The 17,552-nt window shown below is 27.9% G+C and overlaps 1 protein-coding gene and 1 non-coding gene across 3 annotated transcripts; both read left to right on the top strand.

Annotated features, from left to right (window-relative positions):
* Positions 1 to 9,974: 9,974 nt before the first annotated feature.
* Positions 9,975 to 10,046, top strand: TRNAP-AGG (transfer RNA proline (anticodon AGG)). Its single transcript has one exon. It is a non-coding gene; the product is annotated as a tRNA-Pro (tRNA).
* A 1,092-nt stretch (positions 10,047 to 11,138) lies between these two features.
* On the top strand, positions 11,139 to 17,067 carry LOC108333554 (MLO-like protein 6). 2 transcript variants are annotated; one of them, XM_052871072.1, is made up of 15 exons: positions 11,139 to 11,325; positions 11,438 to 11,495; positions 11,572 to 11,786; positions 12,736 to 12,852; positions 12,950 to 13,010; positions 13,373 to 13,461; positions 13,534 to 13,608; positions 15,297 to 15,391; positions 15,495 to 15,544; positions 15,638 to 15,678; positions 15,760 to 15,933; positions 16,025 to 16,060; positions 16,137 to 16,204; positions 16,292 to 16,380; positions 16,454 to 16,756. In XM_052871072.1, the coding sequence occupies exons 1-15, from the start codon at positions 11,206 to 11,208 to the stop codon at positions 16,618 to 16,620; spliced, it is 1,455 nt and encodes a 484-aa protein (XP_052727032.1). In that variant the 5' UTR covers positions 11,139 to 11,205; the 3' UTR covers positions 16,621 to 16,756. The 2 variants fall into 2 exon arrangements, with proteins under 2 accessions (XP_052727032.1, XP_052727031.1); XM_052871071.1 differs by having other exon boundaries at positions 11,143 to 11,325; positions 16,320 to 16,380; positions 16,454 to 17,067.
* The last annotated feature ends 485 nt before the right edge of the window (positions 17,068 to 17,552 follow it).

The raw sequence follows: 17,552 nt of genomic DNA on the forward strand, positions 1-17,552 counted from the left end.
ATCTTTCATGTAAAAAAGTATAGATAAAAATGTGATCATGTGGATGGTGAGTGAAAAGATTGATGTTAGGGTCAAACATGTCCTAAATTTGCTATGCATGCATACATTTGAATGCAACAAAAACCTTTTATGTGTAGGATATGTAGTGTAGTTGGAAGCAAATGTGGTGGACGTTTTGTTAGTTGTTAGGACTCTAATCCTGATAACTTTCTCAGACTTGAGAAAGAGAAGGAAAGAGCACTCAAACAAACACACACACACTCTCTCTCCTTTACATATCTCACGTCTCATCACTCTTTCCTTTTTTCATATGTTTCTACTCATCAAGCTTTCAACTGCAACTCACGCGCCTGCAACTTTCTTACTTACTTTGTCCTTCTTTTTTCTGTTTTTTTCTATGTCAAAAATAGACCCTTCATCCCCATCACTTTGTTTCTGTACCATACCATCCACTCCGGGGGTAAAATAAAATCTAACAGCAAATGGTTTGTTTCTCACTCGTCTTTTATTCAACATGTTAGAAACCAGTTCAAAACATTTTCAGGTTATAAAACAAAAGTCTTCCACTGACACTTCACTGTATTATAATCTTACACAGTTATTTGCTTCTATTTATGATTTTAAGCTATCTGCTTATTGATAAATTTCTCACATTATATAGTTTATGATCGAATCATAGTTTGAAAAAGTATTTGTAATTTTGTTTGAAAAGAATAGTAAAAATGGGCTGAGTTAAAATGTATTATTATTATGATGATGAATAACTATATCAATGGGGCACCTATGGAATTGACTCAACAGTTGGCAAAACTTGCAGATTGAAATGAATCGAATACGACAGGATCTTTAAATGCTACTTTTCTGATGCTAAAGTATGATAGATAATATATAACTATTGCACGTTACATTCATGTATCTTTATTATATAGCAAGCAATTAAAAGGGTCAACTAGGTTTTGTTGACTAACGGTTGCTTAACTAGTGTAAAATAATAATGAAAGGTTCGAGTAATTAGTAGGTTTTGAATTCTATCCACTTTGAGTTATTAAATTCGATTCAACAATCTTCATTCTTGTAGGTAAAACGTCAAAGAGATATAAATCTCAGTAATACTAATTATCAACTGTTCAAGCATATGAAAATGGAATTTTTTTAAGAGGTTGTCATAAGTTTTATTTTGTAATGGTATCTGATACAAAAGAAGAGCTGCTATAACAGTTGGGTTAGAACAGTTTCTTCTGAATAAAATTTCTTAGATGAACATAAACTGAGACAACGCTTTTCAAGAACTTTTGAAAAACAATCAACATTTTCCACTTTCAAATGTATGACTTTGTCAGTGCACACATAATAAAAAACACTCCCATAATAAGTGATTCCTAATAATGCATTCAGTAACATCTTTTCATAAAGTAATATCAGTTAAACATTGGCATGCACGGGTTAATTCCACTTTCTTTTACTTTTACTTTTCTTAAATGGCTATTTTAAAAAGGTGTTAACGCAATCATATGTCACCATCGACGAGGTTAAAGAAGTATCATACTTGATCATATATAGATATATCTGTACAATACGCAGAATATTTATAGTGATTGGTGAGTTACAAAAGTTGGTGGTGTGAAGTAACTAAACATTTAAGATGTTAACATATATTTCCATGCTTAATGAAACCATTGGAACAAAATACAAATCACTGTTCTTCCTTTAATAGTAAAAATACACTGCATATATACAATAGCTAGGGTTCTATTCAGAACGTGTATGCATTGTGAAGTTATATTATATACACACTTCCCAGTTACCAAAAGCTGCAAGCTTGATGCTTTCGAAATTCTAACTTTGTTGTCGTATAGAATGGATTGCTTTTATCATCACATTATAGTATTAATGTTGTAAGAACATGATGAACTGATTTCTACATAGCATCATATATATATATATATATATATATATATATATATATATATATATATATATATATATATATATATATATATATATATATATATATATATATATATATATATGTAATGTATATAGTTTTGGTAGTTGTTTGAAGTGAGTTTGAAAAGGGCACAGAATATACATATATGCATATGTTCACATGGCTACAAAGGGATAGTAGACAATTAGATATGGACGTGACTTAAAGGTTTGTCTGTCCTCGTGCTAAAGTCATGCAAGTTTCATCAAAAAAGTTGGTTTAGTCGACATCAAAAGTGGGGTTATATTGACTCAAATATTGGAAATGGCTTCTTATTTTTCTCTTTTCGTATGCCAACATGAAAACATAAACACACCAATTCTATTTTGCTTTGTTATTATGTGTCACCGACAATAAACACTGGTAATTTTCTTAGTAACTGCTTTAAAAACAATGATTATGTGGTCTTGTTTCATTCATGTAAGAAAGGATAACATACATAAATCTTTATACTTATTGTTCATTTTTTGAACTAAGTTTTTACATATTTATTTTGGATATCACTCTAAAAAACGTCTTATTAATAAAAATATCTTATGTATATATTAACACATGTCTATCTCTTATTTTATTTAACGTGATATTTTGTTTGTATCCAACAATTCCTTCCTTTGTATTTCAGAATTGCTTACAAATGATGATAAATGAATTAAGGATTCTTGCTATTTGGGTAACAACAATATTATTTGCATTAGTAGGGAATAAATGGTTTCAGAAATTTGGGTATAAAGTATAAACCTAAAAGGGACGCAAATATGCACCACAAGACTCTAAACAAATACTAAAGTTAGTTATATGTAGTCTGCAATTCTTGATGTCTGCCACCAAATGAGAATAATTTTCATATATCTATCTATAGATGCCTCTATTTATTTATTTATTTATTTTTTCATGCTATTTTTATCCCTTTTTCTATTATCACATCACACAACATAACATTTTTCTTATTCTCTCTCTTACTTTTATTTTTTATTTCTTTTCCCCTACTTCTTACACCTCATTTATTGGTACTGTTCAGTTCAATAATAATTTTCTCCCTTTTCTCTGTGTGTTTGTGTTTGTGGCCTTTATCTTGATTTAGGACACTGACAGTAACAGTCTTGTTTGAGAGATTCCATCTTTTTAAGTGCATGCGCCCTTTTTAAAAAAATTTAGAATTTTTTGTTAAATATCTGGTGACCCTTTTCTAGGGTTATTAATTTTCTTGGTAAACATGGGATTAATGATGGATTGATTATGTTTGAAGTTAAACCCACTGTTAATTAATGATGAGTATTGCAATTTAAGGAATCTTTTCTTGCCGAAAGTGATGGTAATTTAATTTTTTGTTAATATAAAATAAAAGTTAGAGCCTTTCATCATTAAGTTCGTTTTAACGTTTTTATCTTCCATCTTTTTAGGTTTTATTGTGCATTTCTTCACATCATTTCTTACTCCCAACTTTTTGCATCCTAGATTTCTGGCAGGGTTATCTGTACATTTTGATTAAATACAAAAGGAGATGATACAAAAATTAGGAAACTAAATACCTAAAGATAAAAATCAAATCATGATAAAAAAGTTATTGTTTACTAAGATCTTGAAAATTAGGGACGAAAATAAACTTGTTTTATAGATATTATTTAAAATTGTTTTAATGGTGATAAACTATTTATAAATTAATTAAGTATGAATATGAGGATTATATCTTTTTTTTTTTTAAATTGGTTAAAAGAATACGACGAAATGAGTATTTATATATCTAACCCAACTTATTTTTTACGTTTATCTTAATACGTGTTTCCCATTCTTGTAGTTGTTTCTATTTAAACTTACTAAAGTTAATCTAAAATATATTTAACTTTTCTTTGGTTTTATGATTATAATTTTTTTCTTAATAATTCACATTGAAAAAAAATGGATATTATTATTATATTGAATACTTGATAATATTATATTTTTTGTTAAAATTTTTTATTTTTCGTAAATAAATTATTTAATTGATATTTAAAATAATAAATAAGTGGAAACAAACGTTTATATAGGTATATCCGTTTTTTCTATAGAAATAAAAATGAAACAAAATTTTTATACTCATTAAATAGGAAAATAGGAATAAGATAAAATTTTACTTTATAAATCAGGATAATATATATAAATCCGGACTTACTTTGCTAAATTGTCATTTATATTAAAAATATTATATTTCTAAATATATCTTATATCTCTTTATATATACAAAAAAACATCTTTTCATATGAGTACTTGGTATCTATTACTTATTCTTCTCTTTGTTACGTATAATAAAGTTAGTTTCAAAGTAACATGTATAGTACTCATGTGAGAAGATGTTGTTTGACCATAGAACAGTTTATATATACATATAAATGGAACAAATACTAAAATCTTACATAACTTAACACTTAAAAGTTCTATATTCTTACCTACTTTTCCTTTATATATATATATATATTCAAAAAGTTTATTAAATATCAACTAGTAACAAATGATTAATTATTATAGTGACTAATTTAAATATTAACTTAATTGATCACTATCAATAATCTATATACTAAATATCTAAAATAATTTTTATCATAAATAAAAAATATATAATTAATTTATTAATTAAATGTTAGATTGATCACTACTATTAACTATCAAAATTTGAATTACGGATTAAAATATGATTTGTTATTTAACAAACTTATTTATTAATAAAACAATTTAAAACTGTATTAAAAAAGTTAAGACTGTTGGAATTAATAGTGAAAAGTATGTATTAAATGAAGGGTGAGAATTATGATTATTATATTGTATATTAATAGAAAGCTGGAATCTAAAGATGGAAAGAAAAGAAAAGGGTGGAGGAAGAATATGATAGTATTTTGAGAAGATGGAAATTGTGTGGCTATTAATAAAGTGTGGTTTGCATGAGTAAGATATTGGTTGGATAATAATGTATTGAGTATATACCCTACTAAGTAGCCTAAGGGAAGGCAAAATAATTGGTGGATGGCACTGTGTTAGTGTCTAATGAGAAGTTATTATAAAGCTGCCCCCATCTTTGGCTTAGTTCCAAAAAACAAACACCTGGTGGGCACATCACACCAGACAAACTCTATCCCATCATTTCTCACTTCCATACTTCCATTTTCCATTACACTCTTCAATATAATATCAAACAACTTTTCCATATTGTACTATTTTTCACCAACCCCAATTCAAGATTAAACATTTAATTCCACTGCCTTTAGATATGTTTCACCATCATTCATTACCACCAAATCTTCACAACATTATCCTAATCAATTTCATTTATCAAAATATTCAGATTAACTTTCATTACTATAATAAGTCAGAAGATGTCATAACTCATTTTGTCTGTTACTGTTTCACTGATAAGGATTGAAAACTTAAGGAGTAATCACTCAGATTTCTCTCATGGTTTATCACAGTACAAGAATGTGTGCTTTATCTATTTTTCAGTTATTAAAGCCAGGGTATTAAAAATAAAAAGAAATTTACTTTCTTCAATTTAAGAAAACGGGAATTGGAAAGATAAAAAAAGTGATAGATATGGAAAAGTATTATTTTACCTCTTTTGTTTTTAAATTGTCTTTTTTTCTTTTTTATGAAAATCAGGTTGTTTTATATCTTAATTCAAAAAAAAAAACTTCTTTTTAAAATTACAAAGCTAAAATTGTATACAAACTTTACTTATATTATGGTCAGAGGTTCAAATCTTAAAACTGTGGTTCAAGAATGTTCTTCATACCTAATTTAAGGTTATAGTTATTTTAAACAATTTAGAAGCAAAATGTCATTTTAGAAATTTTATGGGGTGCACAAAGCAATTGTAAAGGTAAAGAAAGTAAAAGCCTAAGTTTCATTCTGCGTTACAAAATGATTCTTAAAAGCCCACTAATAAACACAAAGGAAGGGGTGCAAGAAGTAAGCATAAAGATTTAAACTAAACTGGTTTAATCGGTGAAAGCTGTAAACTACTTACAAGTAACTTATAAACAAATTTTAAGGTTTAAAAGTTTTAAACTAGTTGGGTTAAGTTTAAGAGTGAAGGCTTCGAAAATTATTATTAACTATTACTATTATAAATGAATTCCCCATTCACCAAAAAAAACATTAATATATATTGTATTACTTAATTTCAACATTTGCAGAGGTAAGTTTATTAATGATATTGTTGGAGCAACTTTATCTAAATACAATAATTAGTAAACGTAATTTATGTATTATGGTATTTATAATATGTTTATAGTATTTTTATTTGAATGGTCTAATAAATGTGGTTAATTATTTTGAGTAGTCTTTGATTAATAAATTTACTAATGATACTTTAATCATGATTTTAAATCACTCAATTTAGTCAATACTTTTGTATGTCAGTTTCTGTTGACTGATACGTAGTTGCTTAAACCATGATAATGCATACTCATATCATAAGAATGAAATATATCTAAGCATAAATGACCAAAATATCCTCAAACATATATGATACATACTTAGTTGGTCATAAATTTGTAAATTTTGTTTAATTAAGTTTTTGAAAATTTGGACTTACTTATGAAAGAAATTGATATTCTAAGTTTGATTTTATTTTAATTGTTATTGATTAAAAGATTGAGCTTGACTTGTTTAATAGGACATTAAACTTGAGTTTTCTCATTTATAACTTGATTAATTTTGTTTTATGAAAACTTTCTTGGGTAATGTTTTCACAATATAATGAGTTTAAAATATGACCGTAAAACTTTTTTTTAAGAAATATTTCGTTACTCAAATGAGAAATAATGATTAAAAAAACTTATAAATACGCACTTGCAAAAACACCCCATGTTTTTCGTATTGCACCCTTAATCTTCATTTATTGTGATGTCCAATAAAACCCTAACCTATATATATATATATATATATATATATATATATATATATATATATATAATTATTATTATCCACCCGCGTTTACTGTCGTGTTATTTACTCAACACCCCAAGTCACGTACTTCATTTCTTCTCCTCTTACAAATTTCTCGAAATCTAGTTTCAAAGTTTTTAGAATTTCGAAATCTCATTATCAAAATTCGATTCTGGATTTTAGAAAAACAAATTTTAAAATCTTTTTGATTTTTTCGGATTTTTAAATTCTATTTTATAAGATTTTGAAATCTTATTTTTGAATTTTTTGGATTTCGAAATCGGATTTTGTAATTTTATGGTTTTTGAAATTGAGTTCTGGATTTTCTCATATTTCAAAAAATCTGGTTGACCGATGACTATTTTTTTTTATTTTTTTTAATTTAAAATTTAATAATTATTTAATTTAATTTAATATTTTAATATAATTTAAATATATTAAATCAGATTTTATATAATTATTTTTATTTTTATTTTTATTATTTTTTTTTTATTTTCACTATTACTACTTTCATTTTATTTATTTATTTATTTTTAATATAACTATTATAATAATAGAAATTATATTTTAATAATTATTAAAATATAAACTTATATTAAATAATATTAATATTTTAAATTAAATTAAATTATTATTAAATTTTAAATTTAAAAAAAAATAAAAAAATTTGTTAATTGAATTTCAAAATCGTTATAGGTAATAAGGTACAAAATGACTTTTTAATAAGAATGAGAAAAAATTCAAAGAATATTTATTAAATATTAGAGGATAGAATGAAAGCCGACATTTTTTTTTTATCAACGATAAATAATTGTGTCGTCGTTAATTTTGTTCTTTTAGATGATGATTATATAAAAATTCTAATTACAGGTTAAGGAAACTACAAGAGTTTAAATAATCAATGTTTTGCTGGACTTTCTAATAACAATTAATTCAAAGAAAATTCTAAACTATGTTATAAACTGATCATAATTTTAAAATGTCGTTAAAATATTTTTTTCTTCTTCTAATGATATCATTTATAATCAAATAACAATATGTTTTTAACTTTTAAAAGTTGTTTTCTTTATAGTTAAACAACTTTACCTATAGTTGCTTATATAAGATTTTTTTTTTATAAAAATCCAAGTGGTAGCATTATGAAATTTTTTAATTTGTAAGAACTTTCATAAGCAACTTGCTTGAAGTATTATGAATAGAGTATGCAAGTAGAAACGACGAATGAATGGATGTAAAATGAAGTAGGACATTTAAAATTCTTACGTGGTTGTTGAAGCACCACTTCTTTTCATTTCCAAATTCTTTCATTGACTTCCAACTATTCAACTCTGCATTATTATTAATATTTAATTATAGTTTAAGAATATAATTTTTACACTTTTATTTCAGAGAATGTTAGATAACTAATTTTAAGTACTCACTTTCTATTAAATATTATCACGCAAAGTCATTTACTTGCGTCGGAGTGCCATTTATCCTCCCACACGGCTTGGACAAAGAGAAGAGAAAGTGAACAACATAATTGAAATAATGGAGGATCATCAAGAAGTCAATTTATTCTTCAAAACAACTTTGAATGTTTTGAATAAAGGATCTCAATCCCAACCTCAAACACTATATATTGAAATATTTTAAGTTGTCCATATTTTTAAAACATAAACCAAATAATCAATCAAACATGAAAAAAACAAAAACTGTCATACAATATCAAAAGTGCATCGATTAATTTGAATGGTGTATATTCTATTTTAGTTTGGTGCTTATATAGTAATATTCTCATCAGTGCTTTTTGAACATTTACTTAGGATTTGTTTTATTTGATTTAGATTATTAGTGGTGTATGATTTGTGTGCGTAAAATACGAGATTTTGTTGTATTATGAGTTGAGTGATGACATAGAAAAATGTTGTTGAAAGATAATTAACTTCGTAAATTTGTGAAGATATCAGATGTTAATATCTATACTTCTTGGTAAACAATGACTAAAGAGAAATTGAAATATAGTTTCAAAATAAAGATTGTTGAAGCGAGAGTCCACCATGATATTTTTATTGTTCAAACAATAATATCACATTCAAATAAAGTTCTCCTATTTCAAAATATAATTATTTATATAAGGAGTTTTAAACATTCTAAGTACAGTGTTGTGTAATTCTAATGCATTATTTCATATAAATTGTTTAAATTTGGTTTTGATTGGTAAGTATATTACAAACGTGATGATGGAAAATCAATAAAAATTGTCATCTATTCGAAAGTTAAAAGTCATATACATTAATTAAATCAATGGGCAAAAATCTAACTTGTCAACTTGAAATTAGATATGCACTTGGTTTTCATATGAATAATTCAATATTTACGTATAATGTGAATATATGATAGGTATTAATTCCAAATACTTAAATTATTTTTGGTGGACAATACATGCGCAGGAATTTCGACATAAAATAAATTATATATTTCTTTACATTTATTTTAGTCTAATTTTTTGTTGCTTATTTATATAATTGTTATCAACTATGATAATTATATTTTGACATAGAACAATAGAATTTCATGTTCATGTTTTAGACACTTGCGATGGAAGCATCTTCCGAGCACCTAACCATAAACTTTGCCACAGATTTAGTTAATTGGAAGAAAGAATTTTTAGATTCTTCTAGCACTCATTTCTACACAGAGACAGCAATGTCTTCATTTTTTTTATACTTGATTTTAGAAGTTCTTTATACATTTTTTTAGAATTAATTAAATATGATTTTAATTATTTAAAATTAGAATTAATTTATAATTTAACTAAACAAATTATACAAACTAAACAAATGCTTAAACACTTTACAGCATGTACTCTAATGCAATTATTAAAGAGTAAATATATTTATCTATAAAGATAATATATATATTCATGTCATTTTATAAATTTTCATATGTAAGCAGCGTTCTCAATTTCTTTTTAGTATCAATAAATATACATTATCAATGATCAATTACTTTAAACTAATTTTATAATCATAAAAATAGTATATATTAAGAAACTGAGTAATATGAACTAGTTTGAAAATATATCAAATGAGGGCATTTGGTCTAGTGGTATGATTCTCGCTTAGGGTGCGAGAGGTCCCGAGTTCAATTCTCGGAATGCCCCATTCTACTTTTTCATTGTGCAACACGAATATTCACAAACATTTTTTTAATACAAATAACTAGTAATAAAAGAAATTATTATGAATAGAATTAACTTGTTTGCGTGAGGAAGTTTTTTTGGATCCTTTTGAGCATTTATTAGTATTTAATTATGCAAGTAAGCAATTGCAGTGACATGCTAAATCATGGGTCAGACATTATGAAAGTTTGCCATGAAATCCAAATGGCAGTGTTGCAACAACTATATTATCTGAATGCTTTAAAATTAGTAACTCTAAACGGGGTTTGATTAAAGTAGTTTGGCACGTAATTACGGTCCCTTATCTACTTTCATTGAACTCAGTCTTCAAGAAGGAACAGTTTCTTAATTACCAAGAATAAAAGAAGACGGAACCAAAGTTGTACGTTAAACCAGAAATTTTAATTCCATCACCACCGAGACTGATCCAACGATCATATATATCATATTGTTTCTCTCTCTGGGTACGAATTGAACCACCAACAATGCTTGTTCATTAATTTTGTTTTTAATTTTGTGGCCTCCAACGTTAATTAACCGAGGAATTCCAAATGAAGTTTGGATCTGCGAATGCCAAATTGACGGAGCATTGGTCCAAAACACTCTTGAAAATAAACAAAAACACAAGGATTCATGCGGTAACCAACTTCTCACGTCGTCATTCTAGTAATTTATACCTACCACCACAACTTGTACATAGACTTCAGCTACACTAGCTTTTTGGATTTCAATATCCAAATTAATACTAATATCTTATTGTTGATACGAATTTTTCATTATCATTATCATGTATTCTAATTTATTAATAATGTAATAAAAGGAAAATTTTATTAAACTTAATTTAACTTTACAAAATCAATTTTTAATATTATATTTGCATTTATTTACCTGTTATAAAATTTTCTCAATCTCCAATAAATTTTAAATAACGACACGTCAATATAACTGAACATATATTTCATATATAAATAAAAATGTAATAATACTTGACAACAAATGGATTTTAATACGAAGTTGGAGAATTTCAGCAATTGAAGGGAATTAATGGTACCTATTTATACACCTACATTCTAAGGGACAAGAATAACAACAAATAATAAGAAAAAAAAAAGAAAGAAAAAAAAATAGGAACTTGAGAAGAATGGCAGGAAGTGGAGGAAGGAATTTAGACGAAACACCTACCTGGGCGGTGGCCACTGTTTGCTTTGTTTTGCTCTCGGTATCTATCATCATCGAATACATCTTCAATCTAATAGGAAAGGTATATATATATACATACATATCCATATTATTAGTTGTATTTTATTTAATTAAGAACCCTAATACATACTTTCACTGTCACTGTGCTATGTGTATGTTGTTGATACGAGAAGTGGTTGAAGCAGAAAAACAAAAGAGCTCTGTACGAGTCTCTTGAAAAGATCAAATCAGGTTTGAACCAATCTGAACCATTCAATTAACTTCTTTGAGTCAGAAACTAAATTATAGTTCATGTATATATATGCAGAGCTTATGTTATTAGGGTTCATATCGTTGCTCCTAACGATAGGGCAAGGTCTGATATCGAGAATATGCATATCAGAAAATGTTGCAGGGACGTTTCACCCTTGCAATCACAGAAGGGAGGAGAAAAATTACCCCCCGCCGTTAGAAGACGACTATTACCACCATAACCGCCACATTTTAGCGGCGGAAGCAGGTTACGACAAGTGTGCCGCCCAGGTATTTATGTACGTAGGGTTAGATCCTCTCCATGCATATATATATATATATATATATATATATATATATATATATATATATATATATATATATATATATATATATATATATATATATATATATTTTTAATACATCTGTTATACGTTAAATTTATTCAATATTATAATTTATTATGCCTATATTTATCTCCTTATATTTCCTTACAAAGAAAACATGAATATACATCTTTATGATAAGGACTTGTTGGCTCTAATAGTTAGTTTCTTAGCCAAAAAATTTCAACCAAAGGAACGAACACTGTCCTTTGCCGTAAACACAGGGTTATTAGAAATATCCAGCATTAATTATTAATTAATTATGCTTTCAGTTTTATACCTTATTCGTATTTTGTTTGAAGAAAATCCACTATGTGATCAATCCCTCCTCCAAAAAGAACAAAAATATTTTTTTTAAAAAACTCTTAATTAAGTACTTCCATTCATTTCATACATATACTGATTTTTAGCTTCGTTTAAAAATTTAATTTTTTTAAGTTCAACAAGGAGTGAGTAAGGAATAGGTTTCGCATGAGCTAATTATATTTATCTTTGCTTGACTTCAATCTGATTAAGACTTTAGTTATATATATACTCACATATATATAATGTTTTAGAAATTTATTTATTAAATCAAAATTTTTATTATGAATACACAATTGCTAAAAATGCATATTTTTAAGCAATTCCAATCACAACCCAAACTATTCTTTAAAATGTATTAAATCTAATTTCAAAACTCAACTTTGTGTCAAAATCAACGATTTTGAAATCTACCTAATTAAGTTGATAAAAAAGCATAACAAGACATGATGTAGATATAATCACTACTTTAATTGCATAATTTATTTATCTGTAGAAAGTTAGTTTAGGATAAGGGTGGTAGCTAATGTGATTTATATTGCAAAACTTAGGGTAAAGTCCCATTTGTCTCGTCGGGAGCCATTCATCAACTCCATATATTTATCTTCGTGCTAGCTGTTTTTCACATCCTTTACTGCATTCTCACTCTGGCTCTGGGTAGGGCAAAGGTAACCAACAAAATATCTATGTATATTAATTCTTTATCAACTTATATATACCTTTATCTGAGTTGTTTATATTATTCAATTGAAACTCAATATATAGATGAGAAGGTGGAAACGATGGGAAGTAGAAACCAAGACAGCTGAGTACCAATTTTCACACGGTTCGTCCTTTTCATACGATAATATATATATACCTTTTTTCCCCCTCAAAACATTATGTTTTAAAATTTAAGTCTTCGAAAATTTTTGTGTGTTAATTCCTCGAAAGATACACAAAAAGGAAATGCACTATTCAAATGTAATTTTCAATATTAATTTGAGAAAAATGTCACTATGAATAAAAATAACTACAATACAATGTGATTAATGGTCATTTTACTGGTACGAGTAAAAGTTCTTTAGCAATATTGTTAAGAAAATTCTTTAACAAGCAAACAAGTTTTGAATGAAATATTTGTAATTTAGACAAGTTGGAAAAGGTCAGAATTATAAGTGCAATATTTGTGTGGTTTATTTAGCGCAGATCCCCAGCGATTCAGATTTGCAAGAGAGACATCGTTTGGAAGAAGACACTTGAGTTTTTGGACCCAACATGTTGTCCTGCTTTGGATAGTAAGCACACATTCTGTCTCTGACCAATGTTGTCCTTGTGTTGGAGCAGATACATGAGATATTTCTGTGCAGGTTTGTTTCTTCAGGCAGTTTGTACGCTCGGTTCCTAAAGTTGATTACTTGACCTTGAGGCATGGATTTATGATGGTAATCACATTACACTGCCTTAATAATTTCACATCCTTATAATTTCTTATCAATCACAAAAAAAATTATCAACCATTAATAAAAGAAACGGATTTACTAACACACAAAATATGTATGTGAAAACAAAAATGTTTCAGTAATTCGACAAAAAATTGTTAATAACGAAAAATTTGTCAATAATTATCTACATTTATATAAATATCTATTAATAAATAAATATCAGTCAAAAGTTATTGACGATTTTTCGTAAGTAAATATTTGTAATTTAGTTTCCTTTCCTTTTTCTTTTTTTTTCTTCTATTCTTGATTTCATTTTTGCTTTTTCCTCTTCATTCTTCTCCTCTTTTGCAATTATTACCTCCATCATATTTGACTTCTTCTCTTTCTCTTCTCCTATTGTTGTGTGACGTTGTTGCCATCACCTCCTTCTCATTCTTTATCTTTTCTTCTTATCTATCTCTCTTTAATTTATAACACATATTTAATCAATTTTTTCAAAAAAATATGTATTTTTCAGATTTATCAATTTTAAAAATCTAATTATTAACAAATTTATTGACAATTTTTAAAAAATTTAATTATTAATGAATTTACCAACCGATTTTAAAAATAATTTATTATTCATGAATTTACTAACACATTTTACCAATAAAATTTTTCCATATGAAAATATCCACTAATAATTAAAATTCTAAAATTTATTAATAAATTTTATTCTATCAATATTTTTTCTAATCAGTATATTTTCTTGTAGTGTGTAAATAAACATATTACAGCAAATGATATAAGGATGACATACTAATAAATTTTGAGGGAGGGAGAAGTTATGAACTTAACTCCTAGAAATAACAGTTTGGAAATATAAGATTGGTTTAGAAGATTGAGGATGAAGAAATTGTGAGTTAACTTCTTCGCAATGACAAATATTGAGAACTGAAAAATATTATAAATTAACATGACGTAGCATTGTCAAAATGGGGTAAAACTCGCATGTCAATTCGGTTTACCACAGGTTCGAGTCGGGTTGAGTTTTAAAAAAATAAATTTTTTTGATCCACACTAATTTTTAACTCAACTCACTTATAACCTTGTTCACCCGTGATGAGCCAGGTTGACTCACCAACCCACCTAGTTTAATTTAATTATTTATTAAATATAATTAGCTAATATTTTTTTATTCAAGATTCTAATATTATAAATGGATAAATGTTTGCTTTTGGATTACATTTGAGTTGTATATTAATTTTTTTATTTTGAATTATTTTTGGAGTTTAACATCATTTTATAGTGAAATTATTTAAATCTGAATAACAAAAAAATTGTAATTTTTTTGGATTTAAAAAAAAACTTATAACTAAGTGAGCCAACCAATTTAATCCATCAACCCGTAGTGAGCGGAGCGAGATTGAAATTTTGTTGGCTTGCTAATAAATAAATTGGATTGGTTCACTAATGGGTCAGGTGAGATGACCCATTTTGATCACACTAACTAACTGTGGATAAAAGAAGAAAAAAAAAGATATTGGAATAAAGTTTATATTATAAACTTAACATGAAACTTATTTAACTGTTTTATGAAATTTATTGAAGTAAATTTTTGAAAAATATCAAACAGAACGATGCAGAGGAAGTTGGTATAAACTCTCTGAACTTGTCTTCTTAATGAAATATAACTTGAATTTCTTTAGGCGCATTTGGGGCCTCACAGTCACCAGAAATTCGACTTCCGGAAATATATCAAAAGATCTTTGGAAGAGGACTTCAAAGTGGTCGTCGAAATCAGGTTTTGACATCTGTGTCCTTATTCTAGTTTAGTATTTTGGAATTTCAAAGTGCCATACATATATTTATACTATATAATAACTGCTTCCTTTCAAATTTTGTAGTCCTCCAATCTGGTTCATTACAGTGTTTTTTCTCCTGTTTAACACTCACGGTGAGTGGATACATCTCATAATTCGCTAAGCTGAATCAATCATTTCATTGATCATTATGTGTATACGCACTGATCATTTGTATATATGTTCAGGCTGGTACTCTTATCTGTGGCTTCCATTTGCTCCTTTGATTGTAAGCACATGCTTGGCTTAATCAATAATAATGATATTTCATCTTTTGTAATCATAATTAACGTGGTGAAAATGCACGTAGATTGTTCTATTAGTGGGAATGAAGCTGCAAGTGATAATAACGAAGATGGGTCAAAGAATTCAAGAACGAGGAGAGGTTGTAAGGGGCATGCCTCTGGTGCAACCAGGGGATCACCTCTTCTGGTTTAACAAACCTCGACTTATTCTATACCTCATTAATTTTGTGCTCTTTCAGGTATATACGTTGAACAAATAGCATCAATCAATTTAATGTATTTGTCGGAGTTTTACATGTTTCTTTTCTGGTGTGCTGATCATTGGAACAGAACGCTTTTCAGCTTGCTTTCTTTTCATGGGCTGCGGTAAGTCCTGCAAAACACAATGACGTTATCTGAATTCTGCTCACATTTTCATCTTGTTTTCTTTTATGTTTTTCAGCTTCAATTTATGATGAAGTCCTGTTTCCTTTCCCAAAAGCAGGATGTGGTGATCAGAATCTCAATGGGGTGTGTCCCATTTTCTAGATCCATATACCTATTTAGCAACTCATTCAAACACATTGTTTTGCCAATAATATAGTCTCATGTTTATAGTATAAAATTACCATGGATAATGTGGCAGGATCTTCGTTCAATTCCTTTGCAGCTACGTCACTCTTCCTCTCTACGCTCTCGTGACGCAGGTAGTTTAATCCATTCTACGTTTTGGTGATGAAAGTAATTATAATTTGTAAGAGTTATTTATGGGTTGAACAGATGGGTTCAACGATGAAGGCAACGATTTTCAACGAAAGAGTAGCGATGGCTCTGAGAAATTGGCACCACACAGCGAAGAAGAACATAAAAGAGAAGCGTGGATTACGATCGCAGAGTCCATTGTCAACGAGGCCTTCAACACCGAAGCACCCAAAGTCGAAGGCTAATCTGCTGAGACGGTATCACAGTGAAATGGCCACTTATCCATCTTCTCCGATAAGGTTCGATTTTGAGGCACATCTTCCTTATGAGATCCATTCACCTCCTTCCTCCAAGGTTAATGCTGCAGCTACTTCTTCCATTGATCAGCATGAAATGGAGATGGAGGTGGAAATGGAAATTGACATGGATCAGGTCTCAGATCTCGCTCAACACCAGATTGATATTGAAGACAAGCAAGAATTTTCTTTTGATAAAAGATGACACCGTTTTTTATTAAATGCCAAAACGACAAAGGTGATCATGATTTTAGTAGCATTTCATCTTTGTATAACTCCAGGGAAGCAAAACATGGAGGTTATATATTGTTTGTTTTATGCGTTTTTTTTTTCTTATGAAACTTGTACTTGGTTAACTTATGTATCTCATTAAAAAGTAAATTAAATAGTTACATTTTTTTTTTTTAAAATGTCATGTTTCTAAAATGCAATTTTTTCATATATTGTCTCCTTTAGATATAAAAATAGAGAAAGAAGTTACTGGATTGGATAAATGCTTATATATATTGTTGGGAAACAGCGGTACTTGTTCCCTCCTCTGTGAACCCCAAAATGGGCACTATGCGGAAGCGTAAAAAATGAAAGCGTAGGAAAAGAGAAAATTAACACTGGAAATTTTAACGTGGAAAATCCTCTCGGAAAAAACCACGGGACCTAGTCCAGAAAAATATCTCCACTATAAAAGTAGGATTACAGTGTTTCTCTCACTCTCTGAGGATCTCTCAATAAATCTCACCCTCTCGGATGGTATACAAAACTCTCACTTTCACACTCACAGTATCTTCTATTGTACTGTGTCTACACCTCTCGGTATTTCTCTCACACACAAAAAACTCTATTTCTCTCCTTCACCGTGGCTCTCTTTTCTTCACGGTGGTATT

Source organism: Vigna angularis, chromosome 11 (genome assembly GCF_016808095.1).
Source record: "Vigna angularis cultivar LongXiaoDou No.4 chromosome 11, ASM1680809v1, whole genome shotgun sequence".
In the NCBI taxonomy this organism is placed as follows: domain Eukaryota; kingdom Viridiplantae; phylum Streptophyta; class Magnoliopsida; order Fabales; family Fabaceae; genus Vigna; species Vigna angularis.